Source organism: Aulostomus chinensis, chromosome 4 (genome assembly GCF_037954235.1).
Source record: "Aulostomus chinensis isolate RoL2024-O1b breed Wild chromosome 4, RoL_Achi_v1.0, whole genome shotgun sequence".
Classification (NCBI taxonomy): Eukaryota; Metazoa; Chordata; class Actinopteri; order Syngnathiformes; family Aulostomidae; genus Aulostomus; species Aulostomus chinensis.
This window is the reverse complement of record NC_141323.1, coordinates 17,833,507-17,845,726: the sequence shown is the minus strand read 5'-3', so window position 1 is coordinate 17,845,726 and position 12,220 is coordinate 17,833,507. Positions and strand designations below refer to the sequence as shown.

At 41.4% G+C, this 12,220-nt stretch overlaps 2 protein-coding genes across 4 annotated transcripts; one reads left to right on the top strand and one right to left on the bottom strand.

Annotated features, from left to right (window-relative positions):
• The first annotated feature begins 389 nt into the window (after window positions 1–389).
• tmem229a (transmembrane protein 229A) lies at window positions 390–3,575 on the top strand. The gene has a single exon (XM_086202199.1). It carries the CDS (start codon window positions 499–501, stop codon window positions 1,543–1,545), a length of 1,047 nt encoding a protein of 348 aa, XP_086058325.1. The 5' UTR covers window positions 390–498; the 3' UTR covers window positions 1,546–3,575.
• A 2,856-nt stretch (window positions 3,576–6,431) lies between these two features.
• Window positions 6,432–12,220, bottom strand: LOC147262908 (hyaluronidase PH-20-like). 3 transcript variants are annotated; one of them, XM_086202198.1, is made up of 8 exons: window positions 11,453–11,499; window positions 10,003–10,803; window positions 9,749–9,915; window positions 9,493–9,661; window positions 9,196–9,411; window positions 8,941–9,099; window positions 8,077–8,166; window positions 6,432–7,143 (listed from the first exon to the last, which is right to left on the bottom strand). In XM_086202198.1, the coding sequence occupies exons 2-8, from the start codon at window positions 10,789–10,791 to the stop codon at window positions 6,721–6,723; spliced, it is 2,013 nt and encodes a 670-aa protein (XP_086058324.1). In that variant the 5' UTR covers window positions 10,792–10,803; window positions 11,453–11,499; the 3' UTR covers window positions 6,432–6,720. The 3 variants fall into 3 exon arrangements, with proteins under 3 accessions (XP_086058324.1, XP_086058323.1, XP_086058322.1); XM_086202197.1 differs by lacking the exon at window positions 11,453–11,499 and adding an exon at window positions 12,167–12,220 and having other exon boundaries at window positions 6,436–7,143; window positions 9,196–9,414; XM_086202196.1 differs by having other exon boundaries at window positions 6,436–7,143; window positions 9,196–9,414.

The following is a 12,220-nucleotide window of genomic DNA, read 5'->3' as shown; positions in this document are numbered from 1 at the left end:
GCTTGTCACGTGCTAATATTTAACTGCATTGTTGTTTTGCTGCCTGTAGATATTTGAACTCCGTGTTATTCTGAAGAATGTGGTTATGCTGCTCATCGGAATTCCCGTTTACTTTCTGTAGCTGAGATAAATCCTTCTAAAACAGTGTTGTTTGCAATAAGAAACTGAGAAAGTAAAAAAAAAAACGAACAAAACCAAATAAAGGGAAGTAGCGAGTGAAGTAACGTGTGTTTGACCTTAAAGACACGCAATTAGCTCGTTTTTTTGTGTGTGTTTACAACAAACTCCAACGGGTACCTTAAACGCATCCAAATCTGTACTCTCAAATTCTTGTTTTTTCAAAGAGTCTTTGAAAGCATCATGCAGTGCGCACAGTTGCAGGTGACGATGCCAGCGGCCACGGCGCGACTAAGTGAGCGGCCACCGCAGAACACAACGCAAAACAATGTGTAAGAGCAGCAGCAGCAGCACCGCTCATTCTCTCCTGACACCGTGATCATGGCCCGTCGGTCGAGAGAATGTCCACGCATCAATCTGGAAGATTCTTCCGATGGCTTCAAAACAGAGCCCCGTCAGCTGGATTCGTCCGGAGGACCCGAGGACGCAGAGAAGTCGCGGCGGGAGCTGCCGCGATGGATGCGCCTGTACTTCTATGGGATGCACGGCGTGACTCTGGATGTCCTGCTCTCATCGGCGCGAGGTGTTTTAAACCATAGGGACCCTAAACTGCTGGGCTTCTCCTCTCCGTATCTTTGCATCATGCATTCACTGACCCACTTCGCGCTGGAGAAGATCTACTCGCAGAAGAGGTGCTTTCGAGGTCGGCCTGTGGTGTTTCATCTCATTTTCTACCCGTCCGTCTACGTAGGGCTGCAGATACTAGTGGGAAACATCCACACTCTGACCGAGCAGGTGAGGCTGGTATCAGGGACGCAGCTGGTGGTGCACTACGTCCTGGCTCTCTATTTCGCCCGGGTGTTTCACAGAGGCATGGCTGGGTTGCGGTATCAGCCAGACCTCCAGAATAAAACACAAGGGCCTCCCCAGTGCATCCCCGGATTCGCACGTTTCTTGTTTTTCGGGATGCACGGCTTTCTAGATGAGGTGGTCTTCACTTCCGTGTTTAATCTGGTGGAAAAATCAGACCGGACCCTGAGCGGGCACACGTCCCTGTGGTCTTTCCTGATGTACGGGAGCTGCAGCTTCGTGGTGGAGAAGCTCTACCTGTACCTGCATTTCATCCGAGGATGGGGGACGTGGAGGAGGCTCCCCATCTACATCTGCTTCATCTACACGTGGGAGTTCTCCTGGGGTCTGCTCCTGAGGCAGTTTGACGCCTGCTCCTGGGACTACTCCCACTACCCGCACAATTTCATGGGACTCATCACACTCCTCTACCTGCCAGGCTGGGTTTGTCTGAGTCTGTACCAGGACTTGCTGTCTAACGTTCTGCTGAGCATCAAATGCACCAAAGATATGAATGACGTGAGTGGAACGAATGGAGAGCTCAATGGACGGCTGGAACTGAAGAGAAAAATACTTTAAATACTAAAAATACTGAGCTAAGGTAATGACTTTGATCATGATGTGATGTATAGAGTGGGTATATTCTGTTTTGTTTTGTTTTTCCAAGTTGATAACGTACATAGAAAATTTAGATAAATTCAAAATTATATATAAAAATGAACCCAAATGTGCTATAAATCAACTGTGCACATGGAGTTGTAATTATTCAGACAGGTGGGAAGACCTGCCATGACAGCAAAGGTTGAGATTCTCTTTACAAAATATGACGCTGTTAACATTTCCAGCAAACTGCGGTTCTGTTTAATCTGGACAACCGTTATCGTGACACACATTCGACATTTAGTCGTCAGTTTCTAATATTTGGAGATAAATGGTAAGTTATGACTGGGATTGTTTACCAAACTCTTTTTAATCCAGTTGACCTACACTGCCATTTTTAATCTGACGTAAAATAGCACTGATATTTACTAGTTTTACAAGTCTTTACGGCTTTGGGATTTTCAGCCTTGCATCTTGGTGACATCTTGAACATTACCATGTGTTGTGATAGATCCGGTCTGTCTCTTGCTCATCAGCATGCTTTAACTAGTACATTTTTATCTGCATGCTAAAAAAAAAAAGCTCATAAAAACTACAAGTAGTTCATCAACTTCATGTCTTAAGTTTTGTTCTCTGGGGGGGGGGGGATGGCATTGCTTCCCTTAAAGTCTAAATATATGCAACTTTTTTAGGAGCCCTTTATCATGTTGTTTTATGTCAGTTATTTTAAAAAGCAAACAATTATCTTTAAATTCAACTGTTACAGAGACAACCCAGTCAAGTGTAGCAAGAGACACCTGTATCCAGGCGGATACGAGGAGTCAAGTGAGGTGTTACTGTGAATCTTTCATGAACCAAACTTTGCTGGAGTGCCTTCCTGTGAAAGCTGAGTCATCCAGACTCATGCAAAATGAGGCTCGGTGTTCATGGGGCTCTTCTTTTCATTTAAAAGCGCTTTAATTCGCTGCTCGTTTACTCTATGAGATAAACGAACATTTGATGAGGAGCACTTTTTTGCTAAGGGTCATATAAAGTGGATCCTTTGTTACCAGCAACAAGATAAAGATCGGTTTGACTTCTAAGTTCTGGTGGGATTTGTTTTTTTCAACGTAAAACGGTGAATCAAATGTAGAACGTGAATAAGATTTTAAAGACAACACATTAAAATAGAACCTAAAGAGGAGTTTAATCATCAACAGATGGATTTAGGAGGTGGAAAAGTGCAACTTCATGGTTATTAAAGAGAAGAAGGGACAGATATTTAAGGTGCATTGTTGTCTTATCTCGTGTTCCGCCTTTGATATTCCCTGAAAAATAATAATAATAATAGTAATAATAATAATAATGAAGACTTCACTGGTTAAATAGTAGCATAAATCAAATCACACATTTGCCAAAGTAGAAAAAGGAACTTCCGAGGGTTAAGTCCATTTTTGCGATTCTTTTTAGCCTTAAAGCCTTCAAACACCAAATATAACTTGAAATTTTGATGTGAAAAAGCAACACCAACAAAAAAAAAGTGCGCAAAATTCACAGTAGCATTGTTACCCGGTGCTACAATCAATGATTCCTGAAGCCGACCTTTATTTATTATCATTATTTTTATTCGTATTGTAGTTTAAAAAAGAAATGCAAATTGAAAATTGAAACAAAATGGGGTTGTTGTTTTTTTTACATAAACTTTATAAAAAGCTCAAATTTCATATGATTGTAAATATGTATTTCATCAACACAATGCAGCATCAAAACAGAAATCAAAATAATAAATTATTTTTCCAAAAAGTACTGCGATTTATGTGCTTCGATTTCTGGGGGGGGGTTGAATTTGACTGATGCATTTTCACTTTTAGAATTATACGACGACGACAGACTTTCCATGGCCGAGTAACTGTAGTTCATTTACAATTTATATTTGTGCTAATGTGTTTTTCTCCAATATAAATTACTTGCAATGGCATATATACTGTGCAATATTGATTAAATTTGAACAATCATGCACCTGTCTTCCATTTTTTTTTTTCCCAAATGCTAACATGCTCTATTCGCATTACTTTTAGGAAAAATGAATACAATGCTTAGTACTTTTAGCTTTGTTTTGCCGTATGTTAGAATGAGATCAAATGTGTTGCTTATTTTCAAGGGGATGCCTATTTAGGTTTTTAAAACACTAACATGAGACCCTATATGTTATATCCTAGGCTTAATGTAAGACGTGATTGCTTCTTGTTTGCAGTGAAAATATTTGAATTGTCGTAACTTCGCTCAGCTCGCCAGACTTGATTAACCTGTGCGCACACATCAAACTTCTGATATGTCTAGATTTGACATGAATTGGGCTCGTGGGTGTAAAACTTAAGTTGCAATGTAGAGACGAATGTACTGAAAGATTTCGATGAAGATTTCACTGAAATGTAATCGGATGAAGTCTGGTGAATAAGCTTTCCAGTAAACTGAAGAATAATTTACATTTTAACAGCTTAAACCGTTGCTGATGATTTAAAACGTATTGTTGAAACTGTTTGTGTATAGTCCTACACCCTCTTAGGTATTTTTTTCACAATATATCTGCAGGATGTAGCATGTGGCAACATAATGGCAAGAAAAACATTCAAAGGAAGACTCATAACTCTTCAAACTGTAGTTCTTTGCTCTACAGGGACTTCAAAGACAGTTACAGTGTCAGTGAGGACAGTTGCAGGAAACAAGAGGACAAATGGAGGAAATTTTGGCAGGCAGACCCGACGCCGTAACATAATCGCAAGTTTCTGAGAGTGTGTGTCTTGTGTGTGATCGGTGGCTAACAGTTCAACAGCTCCAAGCAGCTTAACTTTGTATGTTATCGTCGTAAAAAGTAATATCCTGCACCTGAACAAGCCTACACTTGAGTGTCTCTCTCTCTCTGTCTCTGCCTCAGAGATCATTGCAGCGCAAACACAGACAACTCATACCCTTACCCAGAGGATTCCGTGAATACACAAATGACCTACAGTATCTGCTGACAACACCACAATGGGGATACCGCACACAAAATCCTTCATCAAGACTCATTAGCAGATGTACACTACATTAATGCTGTCTGCAAACATGAAAACATGTTGTGTTTTGCGAAATAATATCATGCTAATCAGAAAATAAACTCCTGGCTGGGTCAACTATCTATACACATGGGATGAGGCAGGCAATCTAAACATATTTTCAGTGTACAACAGCTTTGGATACGATGTAAAATACTACAAATTCAGTCCTGTACAATGAAGTTGAAATTGTGAGTGAAAGCTTTTTGTCAATACAGCCTACGGTACGGAACCACAGCAAATTAAAAACTGAAGCAATTTTTTTTTTTAACACAAAAATGTAAGTTCCTACACGAACCTGTTTCAGAAATATAAATGAAAATATCAAACCAGTGCCTTTCCAGTCATCAGGCACAAACAAATAAGCCAAAGTAGACATATTGGTTCTGCTAATTAGGCTAATAGCCTAGCTTGGAGAGAGGGTAGTTCACTCACGAGAATAAGAAGGAACAAATACTGCCAGTCGCTCTTTTAGCACAGCTGTTTTATCAGCATGCACAGCTCTCAACAGCCCCGCTGTGATTGTAATATTGGCCTGTTTCCTGCATCTTATTATCTTGGAGGATACGTTCTCCGTGAGGTTATGGCTAAAACATTTGAAAATACACATCTCACGTAGGCTGTTATAGGAGTTTATTGTCGGACTGCACTGTAACTGTGCCTGTCATTAATGAGAAAACTTGTGCAGGACCTTTTTTTGAAATGAAGTGACAGTCACAACTACCCCCAAGCATTCGCGCTAGCACCATCATTAACTTGACTACATCCAAAAAGCAATTAGGCGAGCTATCTCGAGTATGTTTGTCACTTATCTTATCGTTAGCCTCAAAGCATAACTGCCTACGTCATATTTTGGCCAAACTGAGCCAGTAAGGCACAGTGACTCAGAAGCTTTAGGAGAGCAGAGTTAGGCAGATATCTCAATTTGGCCAAAATATGACTTAGGCAGTTATGCTATGAGGCTAACGTTACATTTCTCTGGCAATTTACAACACATTTAAACTTGTGCTTGTCGCTTGGTGTTTGGGTTTCTCTAATTTAGCTCCTGCTAAATAGTCAAAAAGCACCATGTTATTTCTACCTCATCTCAACAATTTATAGAGAGCATCCTGTTCCCAAAACATTGCTCATGTTCATCCATGTTTTGGATGTATATGTTTGCTAAAAGGTAAGCCCCTGAAAAAATGCTAGGTAGCTTGTTGTTGAATTATTCCTGTCTCTCATTGCCTAGAAAATTATGTTACTGTATCTTAAAAGGCTCTCTTCACTCACACAGGTGTTACAAATTTGCTAATTAGACCTGAAGATCGGTGAACCAATATCTGTAGCAGACCCTTCTCGCCAAAGACAATTTGATTCACCATTGCAGGAAAAGCATGGTAACATTAATGATGTTTCATTTTAAGCATGAAAGGAAGTTGGTGGTTGGGTCATGAAACTTGATGAGGTGATAACTGCATTTATACGTTTCTGTAGGTGTGGCAGTTTAGCTGTGTTGGCAAATTTTCAACTGTAATATCTGCACTAAGTTTCTCCTATTGTGAATTCGTAAATTGCAACCCAGCAGGAGCGACAAAACTGCACAGAACGTTTAACATGTTACGTATTCGGGAAAGGCCATGTGTAGATGGGGAAGAAAAAAAAGACTGACAGCTGAATTCCATTTAGTTCATCTCTATAAACAGATTTGTTCATGTGAATGCTATTCATAGTTGTTGGGTGGGTTATAGCTGCTGCAGTTTCAAGGTTATGCTATGTGTGAAATTGTTATGACTCATCGGTTGTTCTACAGTCGTAGAACAGTGTAGTGCGCATGAACCAATGCGTACTGTGTAGATTCTACACAGTACGCATTGGTTCATGTGCTCTTGCTCTATTTTAATTTATATACATGTTCAGTCAAATCACATACAAATGCCGGATACGCTAATGCGCGCCTACTTTTTTTATTCTGTATCCCTCCTAATGTTGTACTGTGTGTTGTTATTTTTTCAGCTGTTTTAGGACTGGAGTGGCTTTTATAGTTTGGAGTGTTTTTTTTCTTTACTTTGGTGCAAAAAGGAAAAGTAGGGTGCGAAAATTACACCATGCAAGCTAAATTCTTTTTAGCATTGTGCTTACTGATACTGGCTTGTTCTGAATCATCTAACTCAGCTTTATTGTGAGCACAAGCCCTTTGGTACACCAGAGCCTTGGCTAGTTCTCTGTAAGTCCTTGGGGTGCAGCTCAGTCCTTTGTAGCATTGGCAGGTAAACCCTTTACTAAACATCTTCAGGTCTTCAATTGTAGGCCTCCCAATAACAAAGTAGCGGTTTGATACATGTACAACTTCGAAATTATCTGGGTTTAGATGTAGGTAGTGATTGGAGTTGTAGTTCTTTCGGACGCAGCGGCCGTTTCCTTGGCACAGGAAGTTGCTGCAGAGCTGAGCGGCCGCGGTGACGTTGGTGACATAAGGATTGAGAGTGGAGGACAGATAGGATGAGAGGGCATCACATGAGGTCTGAGTGGGAAAAAAAATGAGATTGGACAATGAAACAGGAGAGCAAGGAGGGAAATCTCCAAATTCAAGAGTTCATTAAATCATGGTTATTGCCTTGCAGATTTTTAGGCACTATTAATAATTCCTATAAATACAATTAAATATTATGTTAACGAGCAAAATTGGTTTAATTTTCACTCATATTTCATATCCTGTTCAGTTTATGTAGCTACCAATTCTTGCGTACATACTTAGGCTGCATAGCAGGTTTTACTGGGGGTCATGCATACAGGAAAGTGATCGTGGGATTCTGTCATTTTCATGAATACAGGTTTAACCATAACTGGGATAAGCTCAATAATCAGAATATTTGTGTGTGTGTAAACTCTCCCTTAAGCTCCAATAAATTCATCCTTGAGGCTAGCTAATCCATGTAGCTTGGTGCACAGTTGCAGAACCCAGCCTCTAACCAGCTGTCAAGAGTTTGCTGGTTGATCCCAAACGCGAGAAAGCAGCTAGTCGCTCTGCTTCACTCACAGACGCACTGTACAAGTTTCACTACTTGATGTGGTGGGCCATTCGCTAAAGCTACCTGTCAAATTCCCCGCCGGACATCCAAAAGTACTGAAAATGATGTTCACCATCAATTTCTCTCATTGGTAGAATCAGGGAGAAGGTTTCTCCCAGTACGCATGTCGCAATGTGATGAATGGCCACGTAGACCTCCACTGTCTGCTGCGCTGCCTCTTTCTGAGAATGTACATGAGAACGATCCCCTTCACCATGTTTATTTACGTCTGAAACTGTGCAGTGATATTTGACAGCGTTTGAAGCTGATGTATCTATTTAAGTACCTAAGGTGAATATAAATTACCCTTTAACTGACTAACTACTGTCATCAATACACTGTCAAGTCTGTCAGCGGCCCATTGAAGGTGTGCGGTGTGATGTTACCTGGTCATTATAGTCAGCGCTGGCCCCCCACAGCACAGAACCTGCTGCTCCTACTGCTGCACTCTCCCCAATAGTGCTGACCAGATCACCCTAAACACAAATAATTCTTTATGCCCCTGTACACATCAGTCTGTACATTATCAACCCCTGTTCACAAATTCGATTGCCACGCATTCCACAAGGTGAGTAGATAAGCAGTTATCACATAGCCTGTGGGGTGCTGTCACACCAAGGAACTAAACTCCTTCTAAAACTGAACTTGAGTCAGGAAACACCTCACTACAGGTGACCCGATGAATCTAATCCTGCCTCAAGCAATCTAACATACTTGAAAACTACTTTCATGAGGGGATGTTTTTGAAAACTTAGTTGAATAACCAGAGTTTACTAATTTGGGGGTGTTGCATAGTAGCTACCTTTACACCAGACTTGTATCACTGACACCCAGCTGATGGTCTAATTAGCACATTGCTCATCTGGAACCACAAAAAAAAAGGCTTTATACAATTTTGTTGTATCCCTGGAGTCGGTAACTCCATAAAATATTGCGGAAATTCCTATGGAAAGCTCTGTGATCTCTGATGTGCTTGTGAAGCTCCTCCTTCTGTTGTTCAGCTATTTGCCCTGCAGTATGTTGAAATGTTTTCCTTACTTTCCCATGGATTTCACTATCAAAAACAAGCTAACATGCAATGAGTGAGCTCTTTGGTTACTGCTATTGCAGGGAGGCAAAACACCAGATGCACACATGTGGGAAGTGAGACTTGTTTACAGACTAAAGGAGTGGAATTTCAACAATCCAGGGCAATGGCAAGGCTCGGTCCCCAAATTTAGTTACATACCATTGTATAATACATATTTCACCTGGCTTAGGAAGCGTCTGTTCTGGTCAACAAAGACAGGGCGAGTGTAAACAAACACTGGTGCGGTGCTAGTTCGTCTTGGCAAGGCAGACACCCTCAAAGCTTCCTGGACTCGATTTCTCACCATCAGAGCGGCTTTGGGATTGTCTGCCAGAGAAACCTGAGGGACACACACAAAAAAAAATATATCTGGGAATAAATGATGGGAAGGACATAATTTATCAAGAGCAAACATGACTCTGCAAGTTTAACCAACCTGCAAGTACACAGATGGGTACAATGCGGTGCTGGCCTCCCACAGCCAGAGCAGCTCATCATTCTGCCTCTTCACCTCCTGGGAGCACCAGCCTTTGTAGTGCGGCTTCTCCCAGCCAGAGTTGTAACAGTTAGGAAACAGGTAGAAGCCCCAGAGGTAGTTGGGTCTCATAGCTCTTCCCATTGTCAGTATCCCTGACATGTAACTCCTGCTGGCCTTCTGGAATGACAAAAATGAAATAATTATTCACCATCAGCCGTCTTGCCTTGAATTAGTGTCATTTTAATTATTTTTGACCTGGAATTGTTGTTTTGCTTCTTCTGTGGCTTGCTCCACTGTGAGGGTGCGATTTGTGCTCATAACATGGGCCACAGATAAGGTTTGATATATTCTTTTAATGCCCCAGTTCCTGTCCCATAGAGGGCGCCATTCCTCCCAGTCTATCACAGCAAAGCCTTTCTTTGTCCTGGGAGGACAGACAAGAATTCAGATTTAACAATATAGATCATCATCTCGTGTTTTCGCACGAGTGTTTTATTTTTAATTTACTCACTTGGATGGGATGTAGTAGCTGATATCTTCTCTGGCTTTATTCATACTGGCTTTGAGGTTACCCCTCTGAGGAATGCCACCATTCAGTTGTTTCTTACTAACGAGGTCTACATGTGGATAAAGACCCAGTCGGTCCGTATAAAAGAGAGACAGAAACTGGTCTGCAACCTATGGCAGAAAGAATGGTTTTAAGGAAAACTGGAAGCATGGACTAAAATAGATTATCTCAACAACATATACTCTATATCCTCGTACCTTAGCAGGTGTGGCCACTCCTTTAAATGGTGAGGTGTCCAGCGAGATGTTGTGCCTGTTGCAAACCAGATTAGGGATGTTCCAGGTAACGGTAAAGGGGTGATGCTCAAACAGCGGACTTGTGGTTTGGGGGAGAGATGAAGGGGGTAGTCTAGGGGGTTGGAATCTTGTTGCCTCTGGAGGAAATGATGGCAATGTTTTGGCAAGAGGAGATGGTGAAGTGTTGAAGGTTAAAGCCATGTTGGACAGAGGTGATGAAGCAGGAAACACCCAGGTAAAATTGGAAGGTTTAATAGATTGATGAGGAGGTTTTGAAACCGCTGGAGACATTTTGGACGGTGGTAGTGGGATATTTTTGTGCAAAGGACAACGAGCTACAGCCACACGTTTGGAGATGTGAGGTACCAACCTATGAGATTTAGGAAACATTTGTTTTAAATGTAGAAATGTATAGGGACAGTTAACTGGAACAGGACTCAGAGAGGTTTTTTTACCAAGCTGAGAGAAACTAGTTTCTACAGAAGCTGTAGGTGATTGCTTGAAAAGTGACATTTTAGAAAGAGTAGATTCTGAGGGATACAGAGCTGTAACAGATGTGGATGACATGTTTGGGTCAATAACGGAAGTGGTCGTGGTTTTTGATGATCTCAGTGCAGATAATGCAAGAACAGGCCAGACAGTTATGGTGAAAGCAGGGAAGATAGAGAGGGGCAGATAAGGGAGAGATGAAGGGCTGAGCGACAGAAGCAGCAGCACACAGCCTCTGTTCTTCGGTGTGACTGAAACCATCCTTTCCCCTGGCTGAGGAGAAGCAAACAGAAAGCATCAAACTACATTTTAATCTGACATCTGTAGTGTACATATGCTTGCAGTCATTTAATGATTCAAAAAAATAACTTAACCACCACTAAGGTTGAGATCTCATCTCATCTCCAACTCTACTTAGTGACTACAGAGGCTCCGCCAACTCATGACTTGCCCAGTTTGCTCTCAACTAGTCACAGTCTCCTAAATTTAAAAGCAGCTGACATTAATTCACAGCCACAAATCTGCCACATTATCAATCTATTACTTCGGGGTTTCTGCCTCTGAAAACAACCAATGGTCATGTCTGACCACAAGTGGTCAGCCTTGACTCCCTGAAGCTGACGGATGAGATCAGGTATGAGGCAGCTTGCTTCGTTGGGTGTGACCCGTTAGAGTTTTCACCCTCTTGTGTCATTTTTTATTTGTTTTTAACCTGTCTTTTAATGTCCGCTCTGTGTGTGTGTGTGTGTGTGTGTGTGTATGTGATAGAAAGAGAGAGAGAGAGTGTGAGTGAGTGCAATTACTTGCACGAATTGTGTACTTTATTAAAAAAAAAAATTCATCCGCTTTGCCCTAATTTTCCCACTTGCCATCAATTAATAATGTGTGTATGTGATTTGGAGTACTGCCGAAACCGGATTACCTTTCGGGGATAGGGTTTTCTGTATCTATCAGGATCTCAGGTTGCAGCCACCCTTCGATAAAAATGTCTCTAATATCCCCTTACATTGAATCCTTAGATTGCAGTGAGTATTTACGCTTTCATTCTGACATTGAAGTCATCATTCTGTGCACAAATTTGACCAGTCAGGCAGAGCGATGAGTTGTGTGATGTCACAAAACCTCCCTGACAATCTCTGACTCTGGACTGTCACTCTGACTGTCATCTCAGACCCAAGGCTTCAAACCCAGCGCTGCACTTCCTCGAGGCACTAGCTTCGCACATGCTAAATTTGATGTTGATCGGACCAATGAGTTTTGAAATAACTGTGTCAGAGACAAACAGTATATACAGAGCGTGTACACGCTTTTAAATGATACCATTAGAGACTGATTTCATACTTGTCCGACTGGCTGCCATATTCCATTTAATTACTTTACGTGTCAATTTGGATCACATGTTGAATCCAATAATACTGTGTCACATGACTGAAGCTTAGTTTGCTCCACTGTAATTGGAACCACGGCCACGCAAAAATATACTTTCACCGGCATCTTAGTCTTAGTTTTCCAAATCAGGCATGATTTTATTCTGACCGCCAAACGTAAACCCCAAGCTTTGATATCTATGATGTCAACTGATTGGCCCAAGATGATACCTTGATGATAATCAGACTATAAAAAAAGTACACAATACCTGGACATCCCTTCAGCAGAGCTGCCTCTCCATAAGATTTGTTGACTTGTCGCC